This window comes from Pituophis catenifer, unplaced genomic scaffold (genome assembly GCF_029215685.1).
Source record: "Pituophis catenifer annectens isolate HBS135680 unplaced genomic scaffold, rPitCat1.0.hap2 SCAF_8, whole genome shotgun sequence".
Classification (NCBI taxonomy): Eukaryota; Metazoa; Chordata; class Lepidosauria; order Squamata; family Colubridae; genus Pituophis; species Pituophis catenifer.
This window is the reverse complement of record NW_027256888.1, coordinates 55,762,656-55,789,567: the sequence shown is the minus strand read 5'-3', so window position 1 is coordinate 55,789,567 and position 26,912 is coordinate 55,762,656. Positions and strand designations below refer to the sequence as shown.

Here is a 26,912-nt window from a genome sequence, read left to right as displayed (position 1 = left end):
ACAATTCATCTGGATTTTTTTGGGGGGCAGTTATTCACCCATTGATTACCTACGTGTGCACACCTCATCTATACCCACTTTATTAATGCAAAAGGTTACGTGTCACAAATACATTTTACAATTTTTTAAAACAAAGGCCAGGATGATAAATATTCTCTTTGTTGCTCTCAGAATTCCCTGTTTATAAACCACTAAGATGACAAATATAATCCACTTTCCTTCTCTGGATTCTGCTTTATATAACACCCTGCATATTGTTAGAACTGCATCCAGCCTATTGTTTTGAGTAGTACACTGATCTGCTTCTGTGATAAGCCCTGTGGAGATGTGATTATTCCAATAAAAATGCATTCAAATGGAAACCAGTGCTCCAGCTGTTTATTCCCACAGTCCCTGAGCTGTACTAGCCATGTATGGATAGCTTGAAACATATTTAACTGGCAGTTGAAACACAGTATCCTTTTCAGTTTCTAGCACTGTATATTTAACTTTTAAATGTATGTCTTGGCTGTGCATATAAATAAAACCTAGCAGGGAATCATAGATTTTTAAAATAGGTCCTTCCTTCTTTCCTTCTTTCCTTCCTACCTACCTACCTACGTACCTACCTGAGGCATTTGGTTCTGAAGCATTTCAAAGTTTTCAGGAGTAGAAAATGAGATGATCTAACAACCATCTAGATGGGCATACGTAATCACTTCCATTGCTTGCAGCTGTACTTGTTCAAATCTTTGGCAACCCAGCAGTGCAACAAATGCATTGCATGTGTTCTTGGAGTGTATATAAAAATGTCCTTTGTTAGAGGCAGCTTGTTTTGTAAAGGGTGGGCTGTATTGATAGAATAAAAGAAGTAACATGCATATGTGTATTTAGAAAATGTTGTGCTTGTTCTTCAGATTATGGCAAACAAAGTGTGTGCTTTTCTTTTCTTTTGTAGGTCCTGTTAGTCTATGTACACCAGCCCAGCTCGTGGCCCCTTGTGTAGTAGTGAAAGGCACTCTGTCCATCACCACCTCTGAAGTGTATTTTGAGGTAGATGAAGAAGAACCCAGTTTTAAGAAAATGGATCCCAAGGTAAGAGATCTCTGACTTTCTCTCTCCCTCCTTTTAAAAGACAAATAATAAGTAATCTTTCCATCCAGGCTTTTCTGTCTATTGACTAAGTTTTTCAGTCCTTGATTTAGCCAAAGTCGAGTGCTCATATATGTGAGTCTATTTAAGTATGAAATATATTACTTCTAAGAACCTTTCTTAATTACCTCAAGGCAGAACCCTCCAGGGAGATGCCTGAAATACAATTGCTTGAAAACAAGAGAATGGGTAAAATATCTTAAATTAGTAGTACTGCCCCTTGATATCTGTGTTTTGGCTTTGAATGTTAAATAACACTTTGTTCTGAAAGCATGATTTTTTTTGACATTTGTGCTGTATTGTTCTCCTTAAGCTTTTCTTAAATATACTGTAGTCTCCAAATACAAAAGTAAATTCCATTTCATTACTTCACAAAGGAGCGTCTCTGTTTATAAATTTAAACTTATTTCTTTAAAATATTCACCATGTTTTTCATATTAGAAAGTATTACTGAACATGCAGTCTTTTTAAAGATGTGCTTTATTATAGAAATAATTCTGTTTGTTTTTTAAAATAAGAGTGATTTGCAGTGCTTTCTTGAAGAAAATGGAACACAAAACTGAATGATCTGATGTATGCAGATTATGTCTATATAGGCAACTGTTACACTAACTCCTGCAATTTTATTGTTCTCTATGAATATTTTTACAATATGAATAGTATCATTTATGAAATTTTTTATATCTAGTAGAAAGTAATTCTGAAACTTTTTTTTTCAAAAAATACACTTTTATATAGCATTCCACTAGCTAATTTAAAATTATAAACTTACAAGAAGCATGTAAACTTTTCAAGATAAGAGTAGTGTGCATATAAGAGCTTCAGTTTAACTGCAGTTTATTTGGGTGCTAATTTATTCTAAAAGTAAATATGCAACCATCAAATAAAGAGGCAGAATACTTAATTTACATTTACCTCATTGTAGCATTAGAAACTTCAGTATACATTGTTTTAGACTAAACTATATGTATTTCCCTGCTGCTTTGAAATCACTTCTCTCCTAGTAAGAGAGAAGTAAACTGGCATTCGGTTTACAATATTACTTTAAAAACAATGTGAGCCAGACATCTTAAACGGATGGTAGTCATAGAACATTAGAAAAGCAGTCAACTGTATTAATTTATATGGAAATTGGGAAATGTTTGTGCTAGTGATAGTAGGATAAGCGTCAAGCTGTTGAGTTCTCCTTGTGGAAACTTTCTAAATCTTTAGTTGTTTGGGTTATGAAGTCATGCAGTAAAACAACATTGTTTTCTTACAACCCTGGCATTTTCCCATGTCCTTTCTTTTTCTTCCCTCCCTCCTGTTTCCATATGCTGTGGATAACTAAAACTTGAGTAGCCACACCCCTTCTTCCAGTACCAATCCTGCACTTGCTTCAAAGCCTCTTTAATTAATAGGGTTTCCCAGTTTGATCAATTTAATTTGTCTGTGTATTTTTCTAAACTCTGGGAAGGAAAAACCTTGTGACAGGATTTTTGAAGTAAAGCAGCTGGGGATATTGTTGTTACTGATAGCATCAAAGTTTATATTCTTACTGAAAGCCTGTTCCTAACAAGATTCTTCAATTCTAGAGCATAGCCTTTATTCTGGGCTAGTGGAATGGCTGGTGGAGCATGTATGAAAACTCAGTTCATTATAAGCCAATATCAGATTCGAACCATTTTCAGCATAATGATGTACTTATCACATTTGGGTTTCTTTAGCTTTGTTTTTTGTCCCAAAGCAGATACTGCACAAATAAGCACATTGGCATTCAAGCAGGAAATATATGTTAGACCTTTATCAATGCACCAAAACTAAAACAATTTTTCATTTTCAATTTAGACTGTTTTTAGGCACAATGTTTATATGCAAAGACTAATCAACTTTTCCAAAGTATTAAAAAAAATCACAAAAAATTTATGTGACAATTTATCTAAATAAAAAATGAAAGTAAGTTTTTTTGGGGAGGGAAACAAAAAATTCATATCTTTGTAAGGCTGCAATTCCCTTCATATTTAATGAAGGGAATAAATGAAGGGAATGAATTTAATGAAGTGATAAACTTGCATAGGTTCAGGGTAAAGCTAGAAAAATTCTGGTAGTACAAGGCCGCTATAGATTAGATAAATATGCACATCAAAATTTGTTTGTACAAAACCTATAACTTTCACGCTTGACTCCTTCAGAAGAGAGAAATCATATTTAAAACACATGAAAAATCCTTTCTGAATGAAGATCATTGTAATATGGAAATCAGTGTCAGTTGTCCTGGAGAATGATCCTTAAAAATGGTTCCCATCTTGTTCCATATGCATATGTATACATTTGGCAAAACTATATAAGAATGAAAATTTCCTAGATTTCCTAAATTATATATTTAGGGGTAATTTTACACAGCCTTGAAATTCATGTAATATTGAATATTATCTCTATGCTAGAAAAGGCAGAAGGATAGATAAGTGAAGAAAGAATGAATTTATATTCTACAAAGAAAGGGAAGTTATATCAACTTGTAATAAAATTTAAAAACTAATGGCTGCCTGGTGGAAAAAAATAGCTCGGTAAGGCTGCAGAGTTGTTTTACAACAGAAACACTTCCCTATTTGGATAATTCGTTTGGTATCAGTTAGAAACATTCAAAATACTTGTTATAATTTGTAAGTGGAAAATCTATTTTAGTTGCTCTTCTGCTTTTCCTATTTTCTGCTTAAAAAGTAAAGTTCTTCCTTGCCGATGTTTGGAATAAAGAGACACGAAGGCAATGGAAAGTTAAATTCGTTTTTTTTTATTTTTTTATGAGGTTTCTTAACTGTTTTCAACAAGTTCAAATTTAAGCAAATGGTGGGAAGGAAAAGAAGTGCATATAGTCTGTCATTGGCACTGGAATAGATTTAACACCAGTAAACTTTTATAGTGGTGACTTTTTCTTTTCTTTTTTTCTCTTTCTTTTTGGGGATTCTGATTTCTTTTTCTTCTTTTAATTTATTTTGTTTTCTTTCCTCACTTTTTTAAAGAAAGAAAATCGTACATCTAGTTAAATAGCGTTGTTTTTCACTTGGTGACAACATTCAGGCAAACGGACAAGAGAAGAGAGCGACGGAGAGAAGGAGGGGGGCTCACATACACACACGGAAGATTCAGGGCGGGGAGGGGAAGAAATGTACCTCGGGTTTCGCTCGGCTGCCGCCAAGTCCTTTCACTGCCGGGAGAGTCTTGTCTTTTTAAGGACATTTTAGCAAAAGGGGAGCGGAGGAGCAGCGCCGCCGCCGCGCCTTCAGTCTTGGGGCCCGTCCCCCTTCCAGAGTTTGCAAAGGAGCCCCGGGCGCCCTATAGCTTGTCCAGGCTCTTGGGGTTGGTGAGGATCTCCCGGGCCAGGCGCCAGGTCTGCTTGGCGGCGCTCTCCAGGGCCGAGTGGGGCTTGCCCTGAAAGAGGTCGAGGTTGGGCAGGAAGTAGTGCGGGCAGCGGCGGCACTGCAGGCAGGAGATGAGCTGCAGGAGGATGCCGTTCAGGCGGTCGCCCAGGCAGGCCTCGTCCCAGTCGGTCTCCCGCGGGTGCTTCTCGCACTCGTAGAGCAGCAGCGTCTTCATGTGGTAGTTGTTGAGCGGCTGGCCGGGCAGCTCGAGGTGCCGGTCGCGCAGCGTCTTGAGCACCGAGAGGCACTTGTTGCGGCAGCCGCCCAGCAGCAGGCGGTTCTCGGCCTCGCCGAACTGCAGCACCCAGGCGTCGCTCTCGGCCGAGCTCTGTTTGCCGGTCAGCGAGTAGCATTCCTTGGAGAGCAGGTTGAAGCCCTCGGCCTTGACCTCGGCCACGCGGTTGGGTCCCGGCCAGGGGATGTGGGGCAGCGGCCACTGGGCAGCGCTGCGAGGCCAGATGCCGGTGCACTTGAAGGCGGGCGTGATCTGCACCACGTAGCGCTCGCGGATGCGGAGCTTGACCTCGCTGGTGTCGGCGATCATCTTGACCACGTCGCGGTAGCTGCACTTGTCCACGGCCTGCGCCACCAGCGTCTGGAAGCGCGAGCGGATCTTGCGCGCCGACAGGTAGCCCGAGGCGGTGATGAACTCCACCCACAGCGACATGCTGCGCTTGCGGCCGTCGCTCAGTTTGAGGACGGCGCAGCCCGGCAGCGAGCCGTCGTCCACGAAATTGAAGACGCCCATCTGGTTGAGGTAGAGCACCACCTCGAACTCGGTGGGCGAGATGACCTCCAGGCCCTCGTAGCGCGCGTCGATCTCGCTCAGCGAGCTGATGAACCGCGGCTCCTGCACTTCCACCTCTTTCAGCACGTCGGAAACGACCTTGCACACTTCGCGGATGGTTTTGGCGATGGCCGCCTTGCGGGCCTGGCACCGCTCCGTGTAGTATTTATTCAGTTGGTAGACGAGCTTGGCTTGCGCGGCGATCATGTTGGGGCAAACGTCCGGGCTGTACACCGGGCTCTCGCAGTACGTTGACGGATCCAACGCCGCAGCCGCCGTCTCCGTGCGCGCGGGCAGAAGCCAAGCCCGCTTCGCCCGGTCGCTGCCACCGCCGAGGAGGACGAGAGGGAGGACGGGAGACCGTCGGAACCCGCGCTGTCGCCGCCACCGGCGCAAAAGTTTGGCGCTTCCTTTACATCGGAGCTGCGCCCAGTTGTTGGCCTGCTCAGGTTCGAAGGGGCTTCAGTTCTTCATTGGAAAAACTCGTTCCTTCTTCCGTACTTGGGGGATTTGACTTGCCGCAGCAAAAATGTGAGCTGGGGGGGGGGCAAATTCTGGATCGACGGCGCGGACAAGAGGGGAAGCCGAGGCGTCCGTTCTCTTTCCCTTCTCTCCTCTCGCCTAGTTCAGGCCGCGGCAGCGCCGCTTTGCTCTGTAGCGTTGCTTTTCTTCCGGAGGCCTCGGCTGAAGAACTCGCCCAAAGGCAACCTTTCCGCCGCTGATTCCCGGCCTGCTCCTCGTCAAAGTTCTTAAGTTTAAGTCCAGCTTTAGGCCCCCTTCGGGATTTCCCCTTTGTTAAAAAATTGATTACAGGTAAACCTTCCCTTTTGTTCCGAATATATTGTCTTGAGCAGCAGGAAGGAGTGTGCGTGTGGATGCACTTTTCCGCTTTCCAGGATTTCTCTCACCCCCTCCCGCCGCTTTCCGTTTCCTTCCCCCTCCCACTTTTGGAGCTGGATGCAGCCTCTCTTATTACTTTCCTGCGCCTCGCGTCCTCTCCCGGCGCGGACGTCTGGAGGTCTCTGCCTTTGCGGAGAGGGTCGTTTAGTTTATGAATGGTCCCAGGGCCCTGCTGAAGGGAGGCGTGGCTCGGGAATCCTACAATCGCCGCCAGAGCTGTCAGAGGGCCAGCCAATCGCTGGGCCGAGCCGCCTACACGGCCGTTGCGGGGCCCGCCACGATTGCAGATGCTGAGGAAGGAGGCCGGGAAAGAGAGAAAGAGACTGGAAAGATGCTTAAGGCACAGGCATTGATTTTATGCACGTCTGTGGAAACGAGCACGCACCTTACCCCGCTGTACCCTATTTCCCAATTAGCCGAAGGCCAGGAGAGAAGGCACCTCGGTCCTTCAGAAATGGGAGTGTGAGAGAGAGAAATTAGGAAAAGTTGCTATTGAAGACATTGCTGTGAATAGTAATGCAAGATCTCCACTTATCCTCCTGGGATGCTCAAGATGCAAATCGGGGGCTTGCGGTCCCAGTTTAGACTGAAACGGATCGTTCTACAACGGATAGCAAGACAGATTAGCAACCTATTGAACATGGCGGGGAAGGAAAAATGTATGAAGGAAGAAGAAAAGAAGGAAAAGCGTAGTTTTCACACATGAACACACACAGATTTACACAGTAGTACTTTTCCAGCAGGACCGTTGCGATTCCTCTCTAAATCTATTGCTGCTCAACAAGTCCAGCATTTGTAAAAATGAACCCAATTATAAAAAACAATTAGGACCCTTGATTATCCAACCTGAACAGTGTTTGGCTTAAAATTAACGATACCGTGCAATACGCCTAGTATACTGTTGATATGGCTTAATATTCTATCACTATGAAAAAGAGGTTTCGAATTTGAAGTTTGGCACGTTATATTATTGTATTTCTAATTACAAGTGGAGTTCCTGCTGGACTCTAGCCAGTGATCTCAGAAGCAATTGTTTAACAATTATCACATTTCAGTATCTCGAGATTTATTAGTTATTTTCGTCCCGAAGGGCTAAGACAAATATTTATTCTTAGGTACCAGTTTAAGCGGGTCAGCCGGGGCTTCCACGCAAAAAGGTTTGTGCTTAATCGTAAATAAATTGTAAACTATTTTAGAGAGAGGGAGAGCTAAGTGAAAGCACTGACTCTTTTCTGAGAAAAAAGTTCATTCACCACTAAACCCACCCCCCCCTCATTCCAGTAGATGCTTACAGAATTCTTTAATATTTTCGGCTAATCTTCAGTGTAAAATAGCCTACGTATGAGTAAGATATATCTTATTTTCTAGTTGGGCGCTAAATAGGTGACAGACGGGATTTGTGTGCGCACAATTGTATTTCACTTAAAAACAGCGAGATTTTCGGATCTCGGCAAACAGCAACAACAATCATTTTTAGCCGCTTTGCTGCAAGCCTTTGTTCTCTCCGAGGGGCTTGGAAATAAGCAATCCTGTGTTTCTGGGATTTTGGGATTGCTATGACTTGAAGAAGAAGTGAGGCCCCAAGCCTTGCCTAACCCGTTATCTTCTCCGTTCATTCATCCCATCGGGTGTTAGAACTGAGTAGGACCCAGCGGCTGGGTGGGGGCCGTGGGCCACCAGTGTTCTCCACGGGACCAAGTCTTATTTGGAAAGCGCTCCATTGGCAAGGCGGCGCACCGGTTGCTCCCAACGATCCCCCCCCCAATCTCTTCGTTCATTCCACTGCTCTGGTTCCCGTCTGGTTGCTTCTCGAGCTCTTTTTTTGAGGGGGGGGGGACGTAAAGAGCGGGCTTCCGCCACTTCTGAGGTGGTCTGTGGAGCGGGCTAATGGAGAACTGGGTAGCCCGAATCGAAAACCGGGATTGGGACCGGAACGAGAGGGCTTGCGGGAGGCCGTAACCTTCTGCATCCCGCTAGAAGCCGTCGATGGCTGTTGTAGAATAGGCTCTATTTGACTTGTCCAGTCCAGCTGCAGTCGTCTCATGTGTCAAGCAGTCGGACCTAGTAGCTGTTGTAAAGCAGGATTTGTTTCCAGGCGAGTCTTCGCTGCTCGTCTGCTTTTCCCTCTATTTTGTATAATAAATTCCCCCCACCCCCCAAATCTTTGCCGACCGACGGACCCAGGTTGCAAGGTATAGTTTAAGATCTTATCCTTCCAGAAGTAGAAATCCGGGAACTGGGAGGGGGGCAGGCACAAGGCTGGGGTGGGGGTGGGGAATGCTTAATCGACGACATCCCGTCTTTTGGCCTAGGCTAGTTTGCGCCCTTGGAACCCGCATCTTTCCAGAGAGGCCAAGGAAGCAACCCCGGCCAAGCCTATAAGGGCCCTGCGCTCTCGCCTCCACCTCACTCGGCAGCCGCATCTCCGCTGGTCGCGCCTGCTACTTAGAGAGAACCTCCATCTCGGTTTTCCCAGAGCCGAGTTACGCTCGAAGAGCCGGTGATCCCAAACCACCGGGGCTCCTGCCAAGGAGAAGACGCGGGTTGGCAGCTTTAACTCGGCGCCAGCCGCCTTTCTATTCGCGGGCCTCGAGTGGATCCCTGCTGTTCTCTCGGTTTGAGGCTTCCCCATCTCTCTCGCTCTCTCTCTCTCCCCGCCGCCCCGTCTGAGGTCGATGCTCTTGTAAATAATAAATCAGTTGGGAAACAAAAGCCGCTCGGATTTATGGTCCGAAGCGCTAATTAGAAACATCATTTGAGCAATAAACTTAAACACTTTCGAGCAAATAATGCCTGCGGAAAAAGAGGGGAAGCGAGCCAGGAAGCTGGTCCTCGCCTACTGCGGCCGAGCCCTGGCGGCTTTAAGAGCCCGGGACCTCGCCCGTGACGGAACTTTTAAGGGAGGACCCTGAGAGGGAAGATGGAGGGTTGCAAGCGGAGGTTGCGGGCATCTGTCGAAGAAGCGAAAGGCTGCCGAAAAGCCGTCCCGCTCGCCCTGGCCGCCTGGGAATCGACGCGTCCGTCAGCAGCTCCTTGTTGGGATCTTCAGCCCTTAGTCCGCCTAGAGGAGCTGAAGCTCCTGCTGGCGTGTAGGCGAAGGAGGCGGCGGGCCAGTGCCGAGTGCGCGCAGGGTCTCCGGGTTAAAAGCCACTTGAAGGCTTCGGCCGATTGATCTGCATTTCCTCCCGTTACAATCCGTCTCATCGGACTTGAGTTAATGAGGCGGGGGAAAGGCGCGATCCCGGAGCCCTGACGAATTCATTAGGGAGGCTGCGGGCCATTTTCTTTGACGGTTGAAAGTGCGGGTTGGGTTGGTCTAACTAACTCTCCAGCCGCGCAGGAATGCCTTTGCCCTTCCCTTGCCTCCCCTTGGTTTTCCCAGCGACCCTCCCTCGCTCCTTTAAGACCGGCTGAGGATGGGTAGATCTCGTCCTTGGCGTTGAACTGGCCGGGAAAAACCGCTGGAGAGCCTCGAGGGCGGGAGAAGAGAGAAGGGCCGAGGAGCCGGGAGGGGCGCTTTCTCTGCTGTGCAGAGAAGCCTCGCGCACGTGGCTTATTCTCGTAAAGCAAATGGGAAGGAGGGGTTCTTTTTGTTGCCCTCCTGGAGTGGGAATAGCAGAAGGACGTGTCTTGCCCTCTGTTCAGCTCCAGTTGGCTTTGGATTTTTAACGTGCCTCCTTCTCCGTGTGTATGTACCAAGCCAGATCTCCATTTCTGGAGGCTGTTTCTAAGCAACTTTTGCCTTAAAGAAAAAGGAAGGGAACCGACTTTGGACTGTGGACAATTCACGTTCTCCCTTTGAAGAGATGGCTGAATATCCTCTTCACTCAGGAATTAGTGTGATACACTTTTGGGGTGATTGAGCTGTGCAGGTATAAATATTCAGCAGCTCTAACTTAGAAGCATTTTTGGCTTACTGAAAATTAAAATGAAGCAGAGCGTATATCTTCCAGACAGTTAGCTTAATTGTTACTCCCTTTTTAATTTTCCAGGAGATCTTTTAACCTTGTTGCTTAAACATTCTCTGTGCTTCCATTTATAGAAGAACAGCCTGGGAAAAGAATGGGTGGCTTTTGCCTTTCATTTTCATACATTCCTACTCTTTTGATGGAGCTAAATGGCTGCAGAGTATTAATTGGAAAAGGTGCAATTCTGGATTGTGTTTCCCAATGGTCAGACTAAACGAATGGGTCAAGCTCACAAGTTCAACAGAGGAATTGCAGCTATTAACCCTGTTTCCATTTGTAGATGGATCTTGGTTTTCCCTTGTGCTCCTGGACGGAAAGCTCTGCTTATTAATGGCTCTTGTGTGTGTATTTCCTTTTGCAAAAGGACCTTTTTTATTTAATTATGAATGAGAGATTTTTTTTAAAAGGCAAGTAATACCTGTACACACACAAAAAGGTGAAATGTGGATGGCCCGGTAATTAACATGACTGCCCAGTGATTTAGAATGCTATATTTATGGGAAGGTTTCTCTTCCTTCATTTCCCTGCAGGATTGTTTTGTTTCACTGATATATTGCCTTTCCCTGATATCAGCATTAAGGTCTTTGAGGTAAAACTTTTATGATGCTTGTGGCTAAACACTGTCTTTATTTATATAATTGATGTAATTGTTCATATAATATCTTAATGACCGTGAGCTGAAACATTATACTTGGAAGTGAGTCCTACGGAAATAAATCTGTCTAACTTCCATAGAAGGGCAATTTTCATTTGATTATGAATTACTTGATACACAAGTTCATATTTAATTTTAATGAAGGTAGAGATCCAAATATTTTAGTTGCATATGTTTCCATATACTTGGGATAGGATTGTTTCTTTTTAAACACTTGTAAGTTACCATAGTTCACAATTTGAGCAAGTTAACTTCAGTTATTTAAAGTCTACCAGAATTACTTTTCAATGAATTTACAATATTTCCAGAATAAACTACTTTTTAAATTCTAGTTTATTCGTATATGGTGTATAATTATGGAGATAATGGAATTACAGTGTATTTCTATACATGTGTATTATTAAGAGGATCTCAGTTTACAGCCATAGCCAAAATGGTGCTTGTTCTAATCAGTTAATTTGAAATAAATGTGGTATTTGATATTATCTCCATATTGTTATATAATTATTGTTTATTATATTACCTTTTAAGCCACGGATTGCCTGTTAGTCTGATTTACGCATGATTGCAGGCTTTGTGGATTTTTCAGGTTTTCTAATGACTTCAGCAGTGCTTATTTTACATTGAACAAACAGTAGCTGTGATATGTGAATAATAACTTAAATGTATATATTTAAATAAAAGGGGTATATTTTTAGTATGCTTCTCATTGCTTCGTTGCTGTATTTTTTAGGAATATTCTCTATGAAGAATCTTATTACACAAATCACTCATTGGATTGTTCTATTCTGCTAATAGACAGAGCTGTAGAAAGTTGCATTTATGGCAAGTCTTTCATTAAATCAAACCTTGAGACTGCTAATTGAAATGAAATATTTCTGAAGTGATATAACATTTTTATTATATTTGAACAAAAACCTGTGTTAGCCTTAATATGCAGTAAAGTAAAACACTCAAAGAAATGATTTTAATATTTTGAAAAGAAATAACTGAGTTAGTCAACAAAGATTTAGGAGTGATAATGTATTTGAAAGAAGCTACATTTTGCATGTGCCAGTGTTATAGGAACCCCTAATATCTTTGGTGATATTAAATAAAGAGAGTTGAAAATGAAATAATCATAACCTTATAAAAACTTATGTATCTTTTAAAACTGTATTACAATAATGAGATGAAATACCTGTTCACCCAAATAAAATGCAGAAGCTGTACGTGCAGTTTAATTTTGGAGAGTAAAGGGCTGGTGGAAACTTTTCTGTCTTCAGTATCTGAAACCACGATGTAAAACAGCTGTCTTGGGCTATGTATTTAGTGGTTATGTCTGCCTGCTTCTTTTCTGCATCTCTCACCCCCTGCCCTGCACTCCAAATCTTCTTTTATTATCTATGGATTCTAAGGAGCCTTTTTTCTTTTCTAACTGGTTTTGTCTGCAGCAAAAGGTTAGGTTGGGTGAGTTTAAATCTACTGCAGATAGAGTGAAAAATCTTTTGATCTATGGCTATGACTGTTTCCAAATGATTTGCTTGCTGGGACTGGACACTGTCCATGCCTTTTCTCTTCAGTATCTGATAGGCACACACAAAGGATGTGACATGCTACCAGATGCATAATTAATCATCACTACATCTCTTGGGGTTTGTTTTTTTGTTTTTGGTTGTTATTACTCAATTAAATCTATTTTTGTAATTACTATGCATTGACATGCACCCCAATGCATATTTTTATTTGTAATTTAATACATTTATTTAAGTGTTCTGTAGAATTTGTGGCCCAAGCCACCTAAAATTGAGCTTATTGTATTTCAGTGGAAAGACATGTGCTTTAATCTCCTCCACTGAATTTTGATCATTAAAAAAAGTTTTACTTCCCTTTTTTTGTGCTCCATCTGTTTCCCCAAATGAATTATTATATAAATTTAATTGTTTATCTAATATAATTTTTGGAAGGAACAGTTGGCTTAATTCTGCCCAAAAGCAGTTGTATAGTAATGTAATTTGGTTGTTCTGAAACATTTTAGTTTTCTCTATATTATTTAAAATACTGGGTTTTATTTGAGGGTAAGTTGATACAGTCATCTTTACTGGATGCAACAGTGTTACATTTTTATTGTTGTTTCTTCCTTTTACTCCAGCATAGCCTTTTTTTTTCACATACTCAGTTGTCTTGAGATGCTTTCTCTACTACACCTTCAGGAGCTACTACCGTATTTTTCGGAGTATAAGATGCACTGGAGTATAAGACGCACCTACCTTTTTTGGTGAGGAAAAGAAGAAAAAGAAATCTCCCTCTGCCTCTGAGCAATTTTGCCTGTTTGCAGCAAACAGCAAACAGCCTGCTTTACTTTCATTTTCGTTTTCAGCATAGCTTGATTAGCACAAGGGAAAAAAAAATCTGCTCCAGCAATTTACCTCTTTACAGCAAGCAGCAGAACCCTGCGCAAAACAGCTGAGAGCAAATCAGCTGAGAGTCGGGAGGCCGATCCAATCAACTTGTGCTAATTAGGATGTACTGAAGCTGAAAGGAGCTGTTTTTTCTTGCTGTTTGCTTGAAGGAGGTAACTGCTGCGAGGCAGAGGCCAAAGGGTGGGACCAGCGGGTGGGCGGAGCTACATTCGGTGTATAAGACGCACCTAAATTTTCACCCCCTTTTAGGGGGGAAAAAGGTGCGTTTTATACTCTGAAAAATACGGTAGTTCTTTGCCAGGCTCAATTAAGATACCAGGTCTAAACATTGAAGTCAAAATATCTCTTATATGTACCTTCTAAGACATTCTGATTATCCTTGCAGACCTTTCTTTGAGGACTAGCCAGGAAACTTTCTTTCTTTATTACAGTTGTTTATAAAACGACATGCCTCCCAAAACAAGAGAGTAATAGGATAAAAGCAAGGATGCGTAGTGTTTTGAATTCAAATCCATAAGGGTGCTTTGGACTCTAATCACCTAATCTTGAGAAAATGTGGGTTCAGGTTAAGGACAGACGGACTGGGTACAGCAGTGTGCTTTTGAATGGGTTTGGTATGTGATCTGTTTTCTTGGCAATTATTTCGAAGTGGTGTGTCATTGTCTTTTCCTGGATTATTTTATTTTTTACTTTGCAATCTTGCTAAAAACCTGGTGTTCTCTGAAGTGACCCATCCAAGCCTAATTCTCCATAACTTCTGGGTCTACACAAGGTAGTTACATACTTCTACTTGCTCAGATTAAAAGTAATATGAACAATAATAAAAATAAAAATTACAGTTTAATACAAAACACTACTTTAATAATATGGCATTTCAAATGCTATGATCCTTTCTACAGAATAGTAGTGCTTGTCACTTGCCTTTTCATTGTCTTGAGGGATCTTTCCCAGAAAAACATAGATGATAATGGTCTGGTAGAGGTGAGGGTGGGAAAGTCAACGTGGAGCAAGCTCTTGTGATATTGGTTGCCTATCTACATTGTTTTCTCCTCAGGGACAACTGGCTACAGGGAAAACGATCATCTTTCCATCTTAGGATCTGCTTGTAGAATCCTTTCCACATAGACTCATATCTGGCATCTGTATTGATCTGTTTTCAGTATGAGGCTAAGACAATCTTCTCCAACAATAAATAGTAGACTTTAAGTGACTGTATCCTGGGCTAGTGTTTCATGAATTCTCCTTATATTCAGAATCAGGATAGGGCTGGAAGGGACCCTAGAGGTCTTCTAGTCCCACCCCCTGCTCAAGCAGGAGACCCTATACCATTTCAGACAAGTGGCTGTCCAGTCTCTTCTTAAAAATCTCCGGTGATGAAGCACCTACAACTTTTGACTGCAAGCTGTTCCACTGGTTAATTGTCCTCACCGTTAGGAAGTTTCTCCTTAATTCCAGGTTGCTTCTCTCCTTGATTAGTTTCCATCCAGTGTTTTTTGTCCTGCCCTCTGGTGCTTTGGTAAATAAGTTGACCCCCTCCTCTTTGTGGCAACCTCTCAAATACTGGAATACTGCTATCATGTCACCTCTAGTCCTTCTTTTCTCTAGACTAGCCAAACCCAAATCCTATAACTGTTCTTCATATCTTTTAGTTTCCAGGCCTTTAATCATCTTAGTTGCCCTTCTTTGCACTTTTTCCAAAATCTCAACATCTTTTTTGTAATGTGGTGACGAAAACTGGATGCAGTATTCCAGGTGTAGTCTTACTAAGGCTTTATAAAGCGGTACTAATACTCCACATGATTTTGATTCTATGCCTCTTAATTCATTATTAATGTATTTAATTGTACTTACTCTTGTTAATGTTTTTACAGTTTAAAACTGGTTTTTAATTTGCTACAATAAATTTAGTTCTTGGGCAGATTATTAACTATTATTGCTTAATAGTTAACAGTCAAAATGTATACACATATATTTGTGAAGAAGAGCCCAGACAAGAAGCTATCTGGCTCTGCTAAGTAGCGTAATTAACAAGACACTGGGTCTTCTTCTAATTTGGAGACCATGACAATAGTTTTTCCTGAAATACTGAGGTGACTCCTGGGAAGAGCAGAGAGGAATCTGTACATACAGTGCACCCAGATATAAGCAGTTACTCCTTCTGCATCCTTGGGAACATGTAGAAACTCCTCAAAATGCTATCAGGGCTCAGTTGGATTGCAAGGAAATGGCTCATATCTTATACTGACCATTAATATCTTGAAGAGAGCTACCTAAATGTCTGTGAAAATTCTCAGTCATCCAGGTCATAGCAGCTTTGAAAAAGCATCTTTGAGACTTGAACAGAGCTATTTGTATTCTAGTTCAAAATAGTGTCTATTAAGTTAGAACATCATAGTTGGGTCTTGGTAGTTTTTGAACATTTAAAAAAATTAAATAGTCTCCTGTTTTCTGTATTGCAAGTAGATTACTACAACTATATGAAATAAAGTAATGGCCTTTTGTAAGCAAAAGATCAGCTTAAAATGTAGGTGCTGCTATTGTTACAAATAATTGGCATTCTATTTAAATTGTCGTCCTATACATGCTCTTCCGGGAATATGTCTTATTTAACTCTGTGAGATTTATAGATGAGTATGCATGCAAAGGATTGCACTATAAATAAAGTAGCTAAGAAATAAACAGCACTGAGCTCAGTGGATTTTACTTTCAAGTAATTCCATATAAGGGTGTAGTGTAGATTAGCAAGTTTATGAATTTGTTGCAGCAAAAATCTAATGTGCTACTTGTACTGTTTATGGAAAATAGTGTCAATTTAACATTTCAGGAAGACAATAACATAGCTGTCCTATGCATTAAGTTTTACATAATATGTTTAATGTATTTTAATTGTAAGCTCGCTAAAAATTGAAGGATAGCTTATTCAAAAGTAATAGAATATAATTCCATGCCTGTCTTAATAATGAATTTTGAACATCTTTTCAAATAAAAGTGCAGCTTTCATATAACTGTTTCTTGAAACAAATGTCAGTGAAAGTTCTTACCTTTATGTTTCACTTGTCAACTTTTAAAAATTATATTTCTTTTCACTTATATAAATAATATGTTGAATTTTATGGTCTTTTGCCTGACATTGTTTCTTTTAAATTTTAATTATAAATATATAGTGATTTATCTTGATGCACATGACTATATTAATGGAGAAAGTGCCTTCCATGATAAATCTTTAGGACTTTTCAAAGTAACAGTTTGAACATGAAAATTGAAAGTTTGTCACCGTTAATGGAATTTTAATTCTGCCATCTCTTCCTAGGGAAATAACATGAGGGAGTCTGTGGACAACCAAAATGCAAACTTGGTAGAAAGGAACTTGATACAGTTAAGACCTTTTGTGAATTTGTTTTATCGCACTTCACTTAAAAATTTATGAGGAGGGCAACTTAGTGGTGCTTAAGTTGTGTGTTCCAGGGCTTGCCCCCACTGATAACACCCTTGCTGGCGTGAAAGTGCAATGCAAATTATGACAGTTACAACCTTCTGTTTTGTTTAACCTGTCAATGAATTTCCTGACTCATTGTAGAGGGCAGTGGTGTGTTCAACCAGTCCATATTCCCTTAAACTTAAAAGGTCAGTTTTCCACAGGCAAGCCTAGTCAGAGCCTAATTGATGAGGAGGGTAGCAAGACAGAATTTACTGTTCTGTTGGCTAGTTTCATATCGTTAGGTTGTCCTGAAAGCATCAGGCAGACACAGCCTCTTTCATGTAAGTGCTGACCCTAGACAGGAGCTGACAATCAAAGGAAGCAGCCACAGGAACCAGTGCAAGTACGCTATTGATTTTTCAGTTAGGTCTAAGTAGTTTGTAGTATGGGTAATGGGGGACAAAGGCAGGTATGTCATTATCAATGAGCTCCAGAACAGTAGCAACAAGCTTCCCTCATATTTCCTTCAACACTGACAGTATGCATTCAGAAGTGGTCAATAAATTGCCCAACCTTTTGCTGACAAGCGATTTGGAAAGAATGGGGGCTGGGGCAGTTGGGAATGGGAGCCAAAGAATTAAACTTTTTTGCTTGGACTTAGAAAAGAGAGAAGAAAAAAAGAAGCTAGGAAGATCTTGGTGTCAAGCCTTGCAAATTATTAGGCTGAATTCTTTGTAGAATAAATATAATGTAGGCAGTGGATTTCAACATCTTTTTGAAGTTGAAGTTAAATCACATTGTCATTTTGTGCTTTGCAGAACATCAAATGTAAAAGGGAAAGCTGTAATTTAAATTTTCAGAGGGACAATGTCGTATGGAAGTTGTTATGTTACTATGGTTTAGATATATATGGAGCTAAGGTTATATTGAATATATGCATGAAGTCATTATTTTGCCAATACCAATAAATAATAACTTGTAAATAAATATAGGTTAATATATAAACATTTCATAGAGGTATTATATTTAAAATATAGTTTTTATTAAATTTGTTTAGTGTGCACTAAACTACAATAGTAACACTGCTATCATATAAATTGAAATTTATCATATGTCTGGAAAATATATTTTTTAACAAAATGAGATTTACTGCATTTAATTGACATAATATCTTGTCTTTCTAGCTCACTGAAGATACTAAAATGTTGTGCTAAACTAGCAGTGCGCTCGGCTGAATAGGATAGGCTACGGGCTATAAGAATAGGTCCGAGCCCTTGTGTGTGCTGACTTCAATCTTTGGAAAGTTCCTGAACAGATCTTTGAACAGATCTTCCTTTCAAGATCTCTTAGCCCTTCTGGGTAAACTAGTTAGGAAAGATGACTAGATGAGTTAATTCTACTTTACTATAAGGGTGCATGAACATAATCTTGCAAGTCTGAAGGTACAAATTTACCTTGCTACTTTTAACCACCAGAACAATTAGGGAGGGTCCTTGCTAAATTACTTCCTCTTGCCCACTAATCTATTGGGGGCTTCTGTCTCTTTCTTATCGGATTATTTCCTGGGCAGCATCTGTTCCCCTTGTCTCCCAAGGTCATCCACACATTCCATTGTATCATCTTTCCCGTATTTTTTCCGAATTCCAAATCCTGGCCTATTCCATTTCCTCACATTTCATAAAGATTTGGGTACCATTTTCAAGGACAGCTTTTAAAGAGAGGTCGAAATAATTTCCAGTAGCCCATCAGTGTTACTCATGAACACAACACATAGTACATTTGGACTGAAATGAAAAAAAACAATAGCATGTTTAAATTAAATGCTGAAATTGAAATAATTTTATTGTTACTCCTTTTTATCTGATTTATTGAAATATAGTTGCAAGTGTAACGTTTGGTAATGTATAAATATATTACCAAAGTTGCATTTGCTTATATCTAAAGTAAAATACTAAAATAAATCAGATGGCAATTGTTTTGAAAAAAGGTAATTTACCCAGCATAACACTGAACTATGTTTTTAAACAGATATTTGAATATGATTTAAAATTAGAAGTAGAGGCTGCCTTTTACATATTTTGTTTTCACAACTACAAATGTATTCCATTTAAATTGCATCACAGCTTTGAAATCTCATTAACTAAGTTAAATAATTTTACAGTACTAAAAACAAAGAAATGTATATGTCTGTATTCCTGTCCTAATTTCGGATACAAATCTTATTGCTAGGATAACCATGAAAAAAGGTTGTTCTTTTCTTTTTTTTAAATCACTTTCTGTATGTGTAAGCATCTACAATTAATCTTTAGGAAACAGTTTTAAAATAATTGTATTAGGGTCGATTGAAAGAGGCATATTGTACATTTCAATAGTCCTTTAATCAATGTAAAAAAGTGGAAAGATTTGATTGAGGTCAAACTTAAGAACTTGAGAGAACTAAAAACAGAAGACTATCGTTCTGGTTCCGGATCAGGCTCTTTTGCTGTCTTTGCAATATGCCCCTGACATACTTTGTTAACGCTGCAAAAGGAGATGCAGAAAGGGAACAAATTAAATTTTCATGACGGAAAACCCTAATCAGCAGTGACAGCGTAAGAGAAAGATGATTGCCACTTGGTCATTGTAGAAAGGCACTTAGGTATGGTGTCAGTGCTTCTGTTAATGATGACTAATGTCTTTCTTGGAACCAACACACATTTGAACATTGTGCTATAGCAGCCTAGGAACAGGAGTGAAGAATAGGTACCACACATCTTCAAAACAAAGGTATATGGATTGAATTGAATGCCCCCAAATGTATTATCCTATAAGTACAATTTTAGAAACTTGCAGGACTCTTTTTTTCAGCAGAGGACAGGGTATTTCAATCAGCCAAATTAATGATCAGATTAAAAGTAAATTATAAACAAATTGACCAAAGCCTTGGCAGTCCTGTGAACTATTTTTATCTCCACGTTCGTTATATTCTGTATAAACCTGTCACACTTAAAGCAGAGAACTGTCAAAACCTTTACAAATGCTGAGACTTTAGCTTTTAAATATATTGGCACAAAGAAAGGCATTGTTTCTTTAGTTTTCCCAAAGTGAGACCTTAGAGAGGGGCATTTGCAATGCTTGTCATATTTTTCATGTAGTTCTTGCTAGCTTGACAAGTCTAGAGGACCATGAGAACACAGATGTCATTACATTCAGACAGTACTAATTACTTTGAGATTTTTGTAGCCTCAGTACTACGTGAAGCTGCCAATTATGTGTGTTTATGTGGCATTCTGTGTGTTCATACTGTGCTGTAAGATTTCTTCAACATCCTAAAAGGAAAAACAAATAAAGAAAAGAAAATTATCGTTATTATTTGCTAATGTTACTTAACCAAAACTTATTTATAGTATGTGTGTGTATGTGTTTGTGTTTGTGTTTGTGTGTGTATTACAGTTTAGTAGCACTTGTTTTCTAACCTTTCAGCACTCAGTTTTTTAGTCTTCTTTTTAATATGAAGCTTTATTTTATTTTCTCTATTTCTTTTCTCTCTTATCTCTCTATCACCATCCCCATGCTGCTATTTAGTTCTCTTTTCTAAACTCGCATCAAAGATCTGCTAATTTGGATCAGCATTCAAATTTACAACATAAATATCTTAAGCCTGATTTGCAAGGCATTCAGCTAATACACATCTCTGTGTTCAATTTTGTTTGCAATATTATCCCCAGAATCTCTTTGTTCTCTTGCAGTTCATAGTACTCAAAGCAGCTGATTCTAACAAAAAGTTCAAATGGTGGTCACAGCATGAATGACATTAGGATTGTGGTGTGTTATTTTTTTCTTTTTTTTAAGGGTAGGAGAGCTTCTGTTATGTGCATTTCTAAAGAAGTACAGCCTGTGTTAATCACAGATTGGAAAAATAAAAGGCACCAATAATGTGATTTTTACATGCTGATGATGCAAAAAATGGAAGCAGCTTTTTCAAAGATGTATGATGAGATAAAACTGCAGTCTCTGCTGTACAGTTATAGTAATTATGACTAATGAACCGTCCAGCCTGGATGAAATGGCATGTCCATAGGGACCATGTCCAATCAGTTGTGACTTATGCAAGCTGTAGAAAACATTGGTAGATTAGATTCAATATTATAATATGAAAAATACTATATTAACATTTCATTTTGTTGAAGGGAAAATGTTGGAGTAAGTAGCAATGAAAGATGGATACCTTAGAAAACAAAGTATATTGAATTGCAATTATTGTTCTAACAGAATGTTCAGTAGTTTATTTCCATTGAAAACATTTGTTATATATTATTTAAAACATTTATATAGTTGCTCCAGTGGTGGGTTGCTCCAGGTTCAGCCCGGTACTACCGAATAGGTAGTAACTTTAGGAAATAGTTCTCCGAACTGGTAGTAACAGCAGCCAGGCCATGCCCCTGAACCGGTTTCCCAGTCGCTGCTTACTCACCCACCCAAAGCTGACCGGAGCAAAGCAGCCTCTAAGCCGCCTGGCCGCAGGGTGCCGAAAAGTCCTTCAGCCGGTGAGAAGAAAGCTGCGCATGTGTGAAGATGGCGGCAGCGACCGGAGGTCTTTCTGGTGCTGTGCGGCAGTGGCTGGGTGGAAAAGAAGCGTCTCGGCTTCCAAGTTCAGCAGCAGGCTCAGTCTCTTCACACAGGGTCACTTTTTTCCATACCCGAGAAAGATCAAAAGGCGCGAAGCAGCTTTAATGACAAAGTCGCCTAGACGAGGTAAAAGAAAACAAACCACTGAGGGAAGGAGCCCACCGAAGCTGCCAGTGTTGCAGCCCCCCCCCCAGCTTGGAGCTCCAAGCAGAAGAAGTCCTTGGCAAACAAGGTGTAAAGCGGCTCTCAAAGAGAACGAAGCGAGCATGGCACACCCAGAGCTGCCGCTTCTTCGCAACAGCCGAGGACGGAAGAGTTCTCTCAGAAGCGACGCCAGCAAGGAAGGCGGCTGGGTCGGAGGGAGGCGTAGCCCGAGCTCTCTGGGATGGGTAAACAAGTGTGGGGAGGTGAAAGGGAGCAGACTTGGCCCTCTGCGTGTTGCACCCCCCCTCCCAGCCTTCGCCTGCACCTCTGTGCCACCAGCATCTTCCGAAGGCACTGCCGTTGGAGCCGCGATAGGGACTGGGGCAGCCCGGTAGCAGCCATGAACCGTGCTTTCCTCTAAGCACTGTGGGTAACAGGTGCTTCTCTCTGTGAGACTTGGAGGAAAGTGCAGATCATGGCTGCTAAAGCACTTCAATCAGCTACAGCCCAGACGAGCTGAGGAACTGCAGGGAGCCTCCCATGTGTTGCATCCCCCTCCCATTGAACTAATGATGATGTGTGTTCTTGCTTTTGTATTGAGTTTTTGTGTTCCTCGATGCGCACACTCATTCTTCTGTTGGTCTGTCCAATGTATGTTGATGGGCAAGAAGCACACGGGATTTCGTATATGCCTTGATCTTCTAATTCTATTTTGTCTTTAGGGTTTCTCAGAATGGACAATATCTTTCTAATCTGAATTAGAGATTAGTCAGGAGTTGTCAGGAGATGAGGAGGAGGTACCGGAAAAACCGGCCTTTCCGGGCTTGTTTAAACCTTCCTTGTTCAAATCGCTTTTACGAAAGGCGAAAGCTGCTACCAATATGGGGAAAGGGCTCGAACAGCCTTCTACGTCTCAAACTCAGACTAATCTTAGTGACAATTTGTTTCTGTTGCCTAAACCTGAGTGTGAGTTTGTACCTTGCCCAGATCTCTTCTCACAGGTCATTCAAAAGCCGTGGGAGCATCCCGCTTCTCTCAGTGGTCCAAATTCCTTTGATAGAAAGCTGTATTGCTCAGCTCTGGAGCTTGATGCTTTGCTTCAGCTGCCAACTGTGGATGAACCTGTGGCTAGACTTACATCGTCTTCTGTTCTTGTCGGAGAGGTTGGTGATGGTTTAAAATTCAAAGACAAGAAAGCGGAGATGGCCTTTTGAAAGACCCATCAGGCTGCTGCCTGGGCCATTCGAGCGGCAACCTCGGCCTCTTTTTTCAATAGAGCGTCGCTAGTCTGGTTCCATCAGTTACATGACAGATTGCCCCCAGAGGATGCACGCTTACACCAGGATGTGGCTAAGCTTGTGGTGGCAGCTGAATATTCGGCGGAAGCTTCATTAGACGCGGCTAAATTTGCCTCTCGTGCGTTGGCGTCCACGGTTTCGTCTCGTCGTCTTCTTTGGCTACGTAACTGGAGGGTCGATATGAAATCGAAATGTTGTCTTACTGCCGCACCCTATAAAGGTTCCTCCCTCTTTGGGGCCTCTTTGGACTCTGTATTAGTGGAAAACAGAGATAAGAAAAAAGTCTTACCTTCTGCATTTAGATGTCCGGATAGACGATACTCACCTTACCCGCGGCAGCCCTTTCGTCATGACCAAGGAACCAGTGATTCCTCGTATCATCGCTCCACACCGTTTTCCTACCAACCTGCTTCTGACCGGGCTTCCTTTTGGGACCGTGGCAGACGTCAATCCAGCTTCTGCCGGCCATTCAGAGCCTCTTCCAACCGCTATTCCTGTCGAGGCAAGTGACTCGCAGCTTCAGATTCCCATTGGAGGCAAGCTGCAAGCTTTCTACCACCAGTGGGAGTCTACCACCTCGGATGCATGGATCCTTCGCACAGTTACCAGCAGCCTGTCCTTGGAGTTCACCTCCACTCCCCCGAATCACTTTCTCCGGTGCCCCTGGCCCTCTCAACCAGCCAAGCGACAGCTCTTGACCCTAGAAATACAACATCTACTTCAAATAGAGGCCATAGACCCGGTCCCGGAAGGTCAGGCGCGGACCGGGTTTTATTCAACTTTGTTTCTTGTTCTGAAAAATTCCGGGAGTTGGAGAGGAATTCTGAACTTAAAGCGACTGAACAGGCATGTATTGTATCGCCGCTTCAAGATGCCCTCAATTCGCTCCTGGGATGCATCCGCCAAGGAGACTTCATGCAATCGATCGATTTGAAGGAAGCTTATCTTCATGTGCCCATACATCTGGCACACAGACAGTTCCTGAGATTCGCCTTTGCCAACAACCACTTCCAATACAAAGTGATGCTGTTTGGGCTCTCGTCGGTGCCATGAACCTTCACAAAGATCTTAGCGGCTCTAGCGGCGTCGCTCCGGGAGGTGCCGGTTCATCTGGTTTGCTATCTAGACAATATTTTGATTCTTTCATCTTTGCCCTCTCAGGCAGACATGGACAGACAACTTGTGATTCAGACTCTGCAACGCCACGGCTTCACCCTGAATCTCGACAAGAGCCATCTATGTCCCACGACGAGAATCTTACATCTCGGAGCGGTAATAGACTCTGCTCAAGGCCTGGTCTACTTGTCTCCCAACCGTCAGTCCAGCATTCGGGATCTGGTGACTCAGGTGCTGACGCACAAGAAATTGCCTTTGCTCCTGCTCTCCCAACTTCTGGGGAAGGTTATCTCGTGTATTGTGATAGTTCCGTGGGCGTGTTGCCACATACATCATCTTCAGTGGTTCCTTCTCCCGTTCCAATGACAAGGTCAAAGTGCCGGCACGAGTACGTCTTTCTCTCCATTGGTGGCTCTCTCCTGGCTCTCCGTCAGGGTTCTCTCTTCCTGGAACCGGAGCGGGTCATCTTGACCACAGATGCCAGTTTACACGGCTGGGGGGCCATCTAAAATCTCAACTTGCACAGGTCACCTGGTCTCCCGCGGAAAAACTTCACAGCATCAACTGGTTGGAGTTACTGGCGTTGGTACATTTCCATCAACAAGTGCTGCACAAACACATTGTGATATTAACCGACAACACGGCCACGAAGGCCCATATCAACCGTCAAGGGGGCACACGTTCCTTGTCGCTGATGGAGGAGATGGAAAGGTTGATGTCGTGGGCCGAGCGTCACATTCTCTCATTGAAGGCAGAGCATATTTCTGGCAAGATCAACCGCGAGGCGGATTGGCTCAGCCGGGGCCAGTTGGATCACTCAGAATGGAGTTTAGATCCTCATCTGTTTCAAGATCTGTCTCGTTGGTTCGGGACCCTGGTACTGGATCTTTTTACAACACCACGCAACACACAGCTGCCGAGGTTCTTCTCCTGCTTTCCAATGCCGGGTGCAGAAGGACACGACGCTCTTTGATCTCCGGCTCCTCTATGCCTTCCCCCCCGATCCTGATCATTCCCAACGTGATTCAGAAGGTGATCAGGGAGTGAGCGGATCTCCTTCTAGTGGTGCCACATTGGCCTCGGCGGGCATGGTTTGCCGATCTCCTGTCCCTGTCCGTTGAGGAACCGTGGCGAATTCCACCCGATCAGATTTCTCTGACTCAAGGCGCCGTGCAACATCCAGAGCCGGAATGGCTCCAATTGACCGTCTGGCACTTGAAAGGATACGACTGACTAAAAGTCATCTGTCAAGTGTAGTAATCTCTATCATCCAAGCAGCCAGACGGCCATTGACTGTACGCATATACAATGCAGCTTGGAAGGCCTTTGCCAGGTGGTGTGCTCTTCATCATGTAGATCCAACTTCGGCCACAGTTCCAGATGTCCTTCAATTTCTTCATTCTGGCTTCGCTGATGGTCTAGCTCCATCAACGCTCAGATGACAGGTTGCCGCCTTGGCTACGGTTCTCGTTGGAGACAACCAGCAGTCCTTGTCTCATGATCCTCAGATCAAATCTTTTCTGCAAGGTGCATCAAACCTCCGACCTCCGACGATACACTGGTATCCCACATGGGACCTGACACTTGTCCTGCAAGCATTGACATCGGCTCCATTTGAATCTCTCCGTACGGTTAGTGTACGTTACTTCACCTTGAAAATGGCCTTCTTGTTGGCGATAACATCTGCTCGTAGAGTCTCCGAGATTGAGGCTCTTTCTATTAGAAGTGACCTTTGTGTGTTTTATCAGGACTGTGTGGTTCTCTGATTGGACCCGGCATTTATTCCCAAAATTAACACTCATTTCCATCGAGCGCAGGACATTGTGCTTCCAAATTTCTGCCCGGATCCCCGTCACCCTTCAGAAAAACGTTGGCACACGTTGGGCGTGCGTAGGGCCTTGAAGCACTATATTAGTTGAACTGCCCCCTTTCGGAAGACTGAGGCATTGTTAGTGTCCTTACTGCCTTCCTCTCTAGGACAGAAGGTTTCTTCTGCGACTATGGGCAGATGGCTTAAAGCCTGTATTTCTAAGGCTTACGAATTACAGGGTGGCCCTGTTCCAGGTCGAATCCTGCCTCATTCCATACGCAGTGCTGCTACTTTGGCTGCCTGGGCCACTCAGGCGTCCATTGATGACATTTGTTGTGTGGCCACTTGGTCCTCGATTTCTTCCTTTGTTAGACATGACTGTCTGGATGTTTATGCTTCTGCTGATGCCGCTTTCGGCAGACGTGTCTTACAATCAGTCATTTCTCCCCAGGGCCAGGAGTGGGCTTCGATCCCCGCCCTGAAGACTTAAGCTTGGGTATATCCCAGACATAGGAATGTCTGAGCAGCGAGTCAGGAAAATGGACGTTGCTTACCTGAACATCCCTTTTATGCTCGCTGCAAAGACATTCCGTCCCGCCCGTGATCTCGCCTTGTCCTGGCCTTGGTGAGGGTTTTTTTCCTTTCTTTTTCCCTCTGTAGCTGGAGATTCGAGCCGTTATGGTCCACTCTCGTCTGTGGTAATCGCCTTTGCGAAAAAGACTGCTGGAAAGCCGGAAGGGATGGCGTGACCAGCTTCAGAGGGAATGTGTTCTGTCCCCGTCCCACACACGCACCCCCACAGATGGCCCGGAGTTAATAAGCCACACGACAAAATCTTTGAAGATAAAGCTGGCAGCAACCCAGTGGCTAGCTGCCAATTCAGACTTTACTCACACAAAAAAAAAAGATTAGACTGCAAGCATTCCGATGAAGCAGGCAAAGTTTCAACAATACAAGGATTAGTCCAAATGCAGTCCGACAAGGCAGGCAGAAGTCCAGCAACACAGAGATCATGGATTATTTCTAGTTTTTGCTCGTCACAAACTGAACCGGCCACCACACCCACATTTATACTCTGTAGGGTGTGGTCCAGTGACTCAGCTAATCTCTGGCACGCCTTCCCCTCTGCTGCGTACGCTTCTCCCTGCGCCGCTGCCGAGGATCCAGCCAGCACTTATCTACTTCGTCGCTGTCCACCTGTGGCTGCGGGGACGTGCTTGCCTCTGGGCCTATCTCTTGGCCTTCGGTGTCCTCCGGAGGCATTGCCAGAGAGGAGG

At 42.7% G+C, this 26,912-nt stretch overlaps 2 protein-coding genes across 3 annotated transcripts in view; one reads left to right on the top strand and one right to left on the bottom strand.

The window, feature by feature from the left end:
- LRBA (LPS responsive beige-like anchor protein) overlaps window positions 1-26,912 on the top strand; it is a 369,838-nt gene that overhangs the window by 193,396 nt on the left and 149,530 nt on the right. For both annotated transcript variants that reach the window (XM_070948936.1, XM_070948937.1), the window contains one exon: window positions 938-1,074. In XM_070948936.1, the coding sequence (XP_070805037.1) occupies window positions 938-1,074 (137 nt within the window). The remainder of the gene's footprint in view (window positions 1-937; window positions 1,075-26,912) is intronic.
- On the bottom strand, window positions 4,444-5,523 carry MAB21L2 (mab-21 like 2). The gene has a single exon (XM_070948835.1). The coding sequence runs from the start codon at window positions 5,521-5,523 to the stop codon at window positions 4,444-4,446; it is 1,080 nt and encodes a 359-aa protein (XP_070804936.1).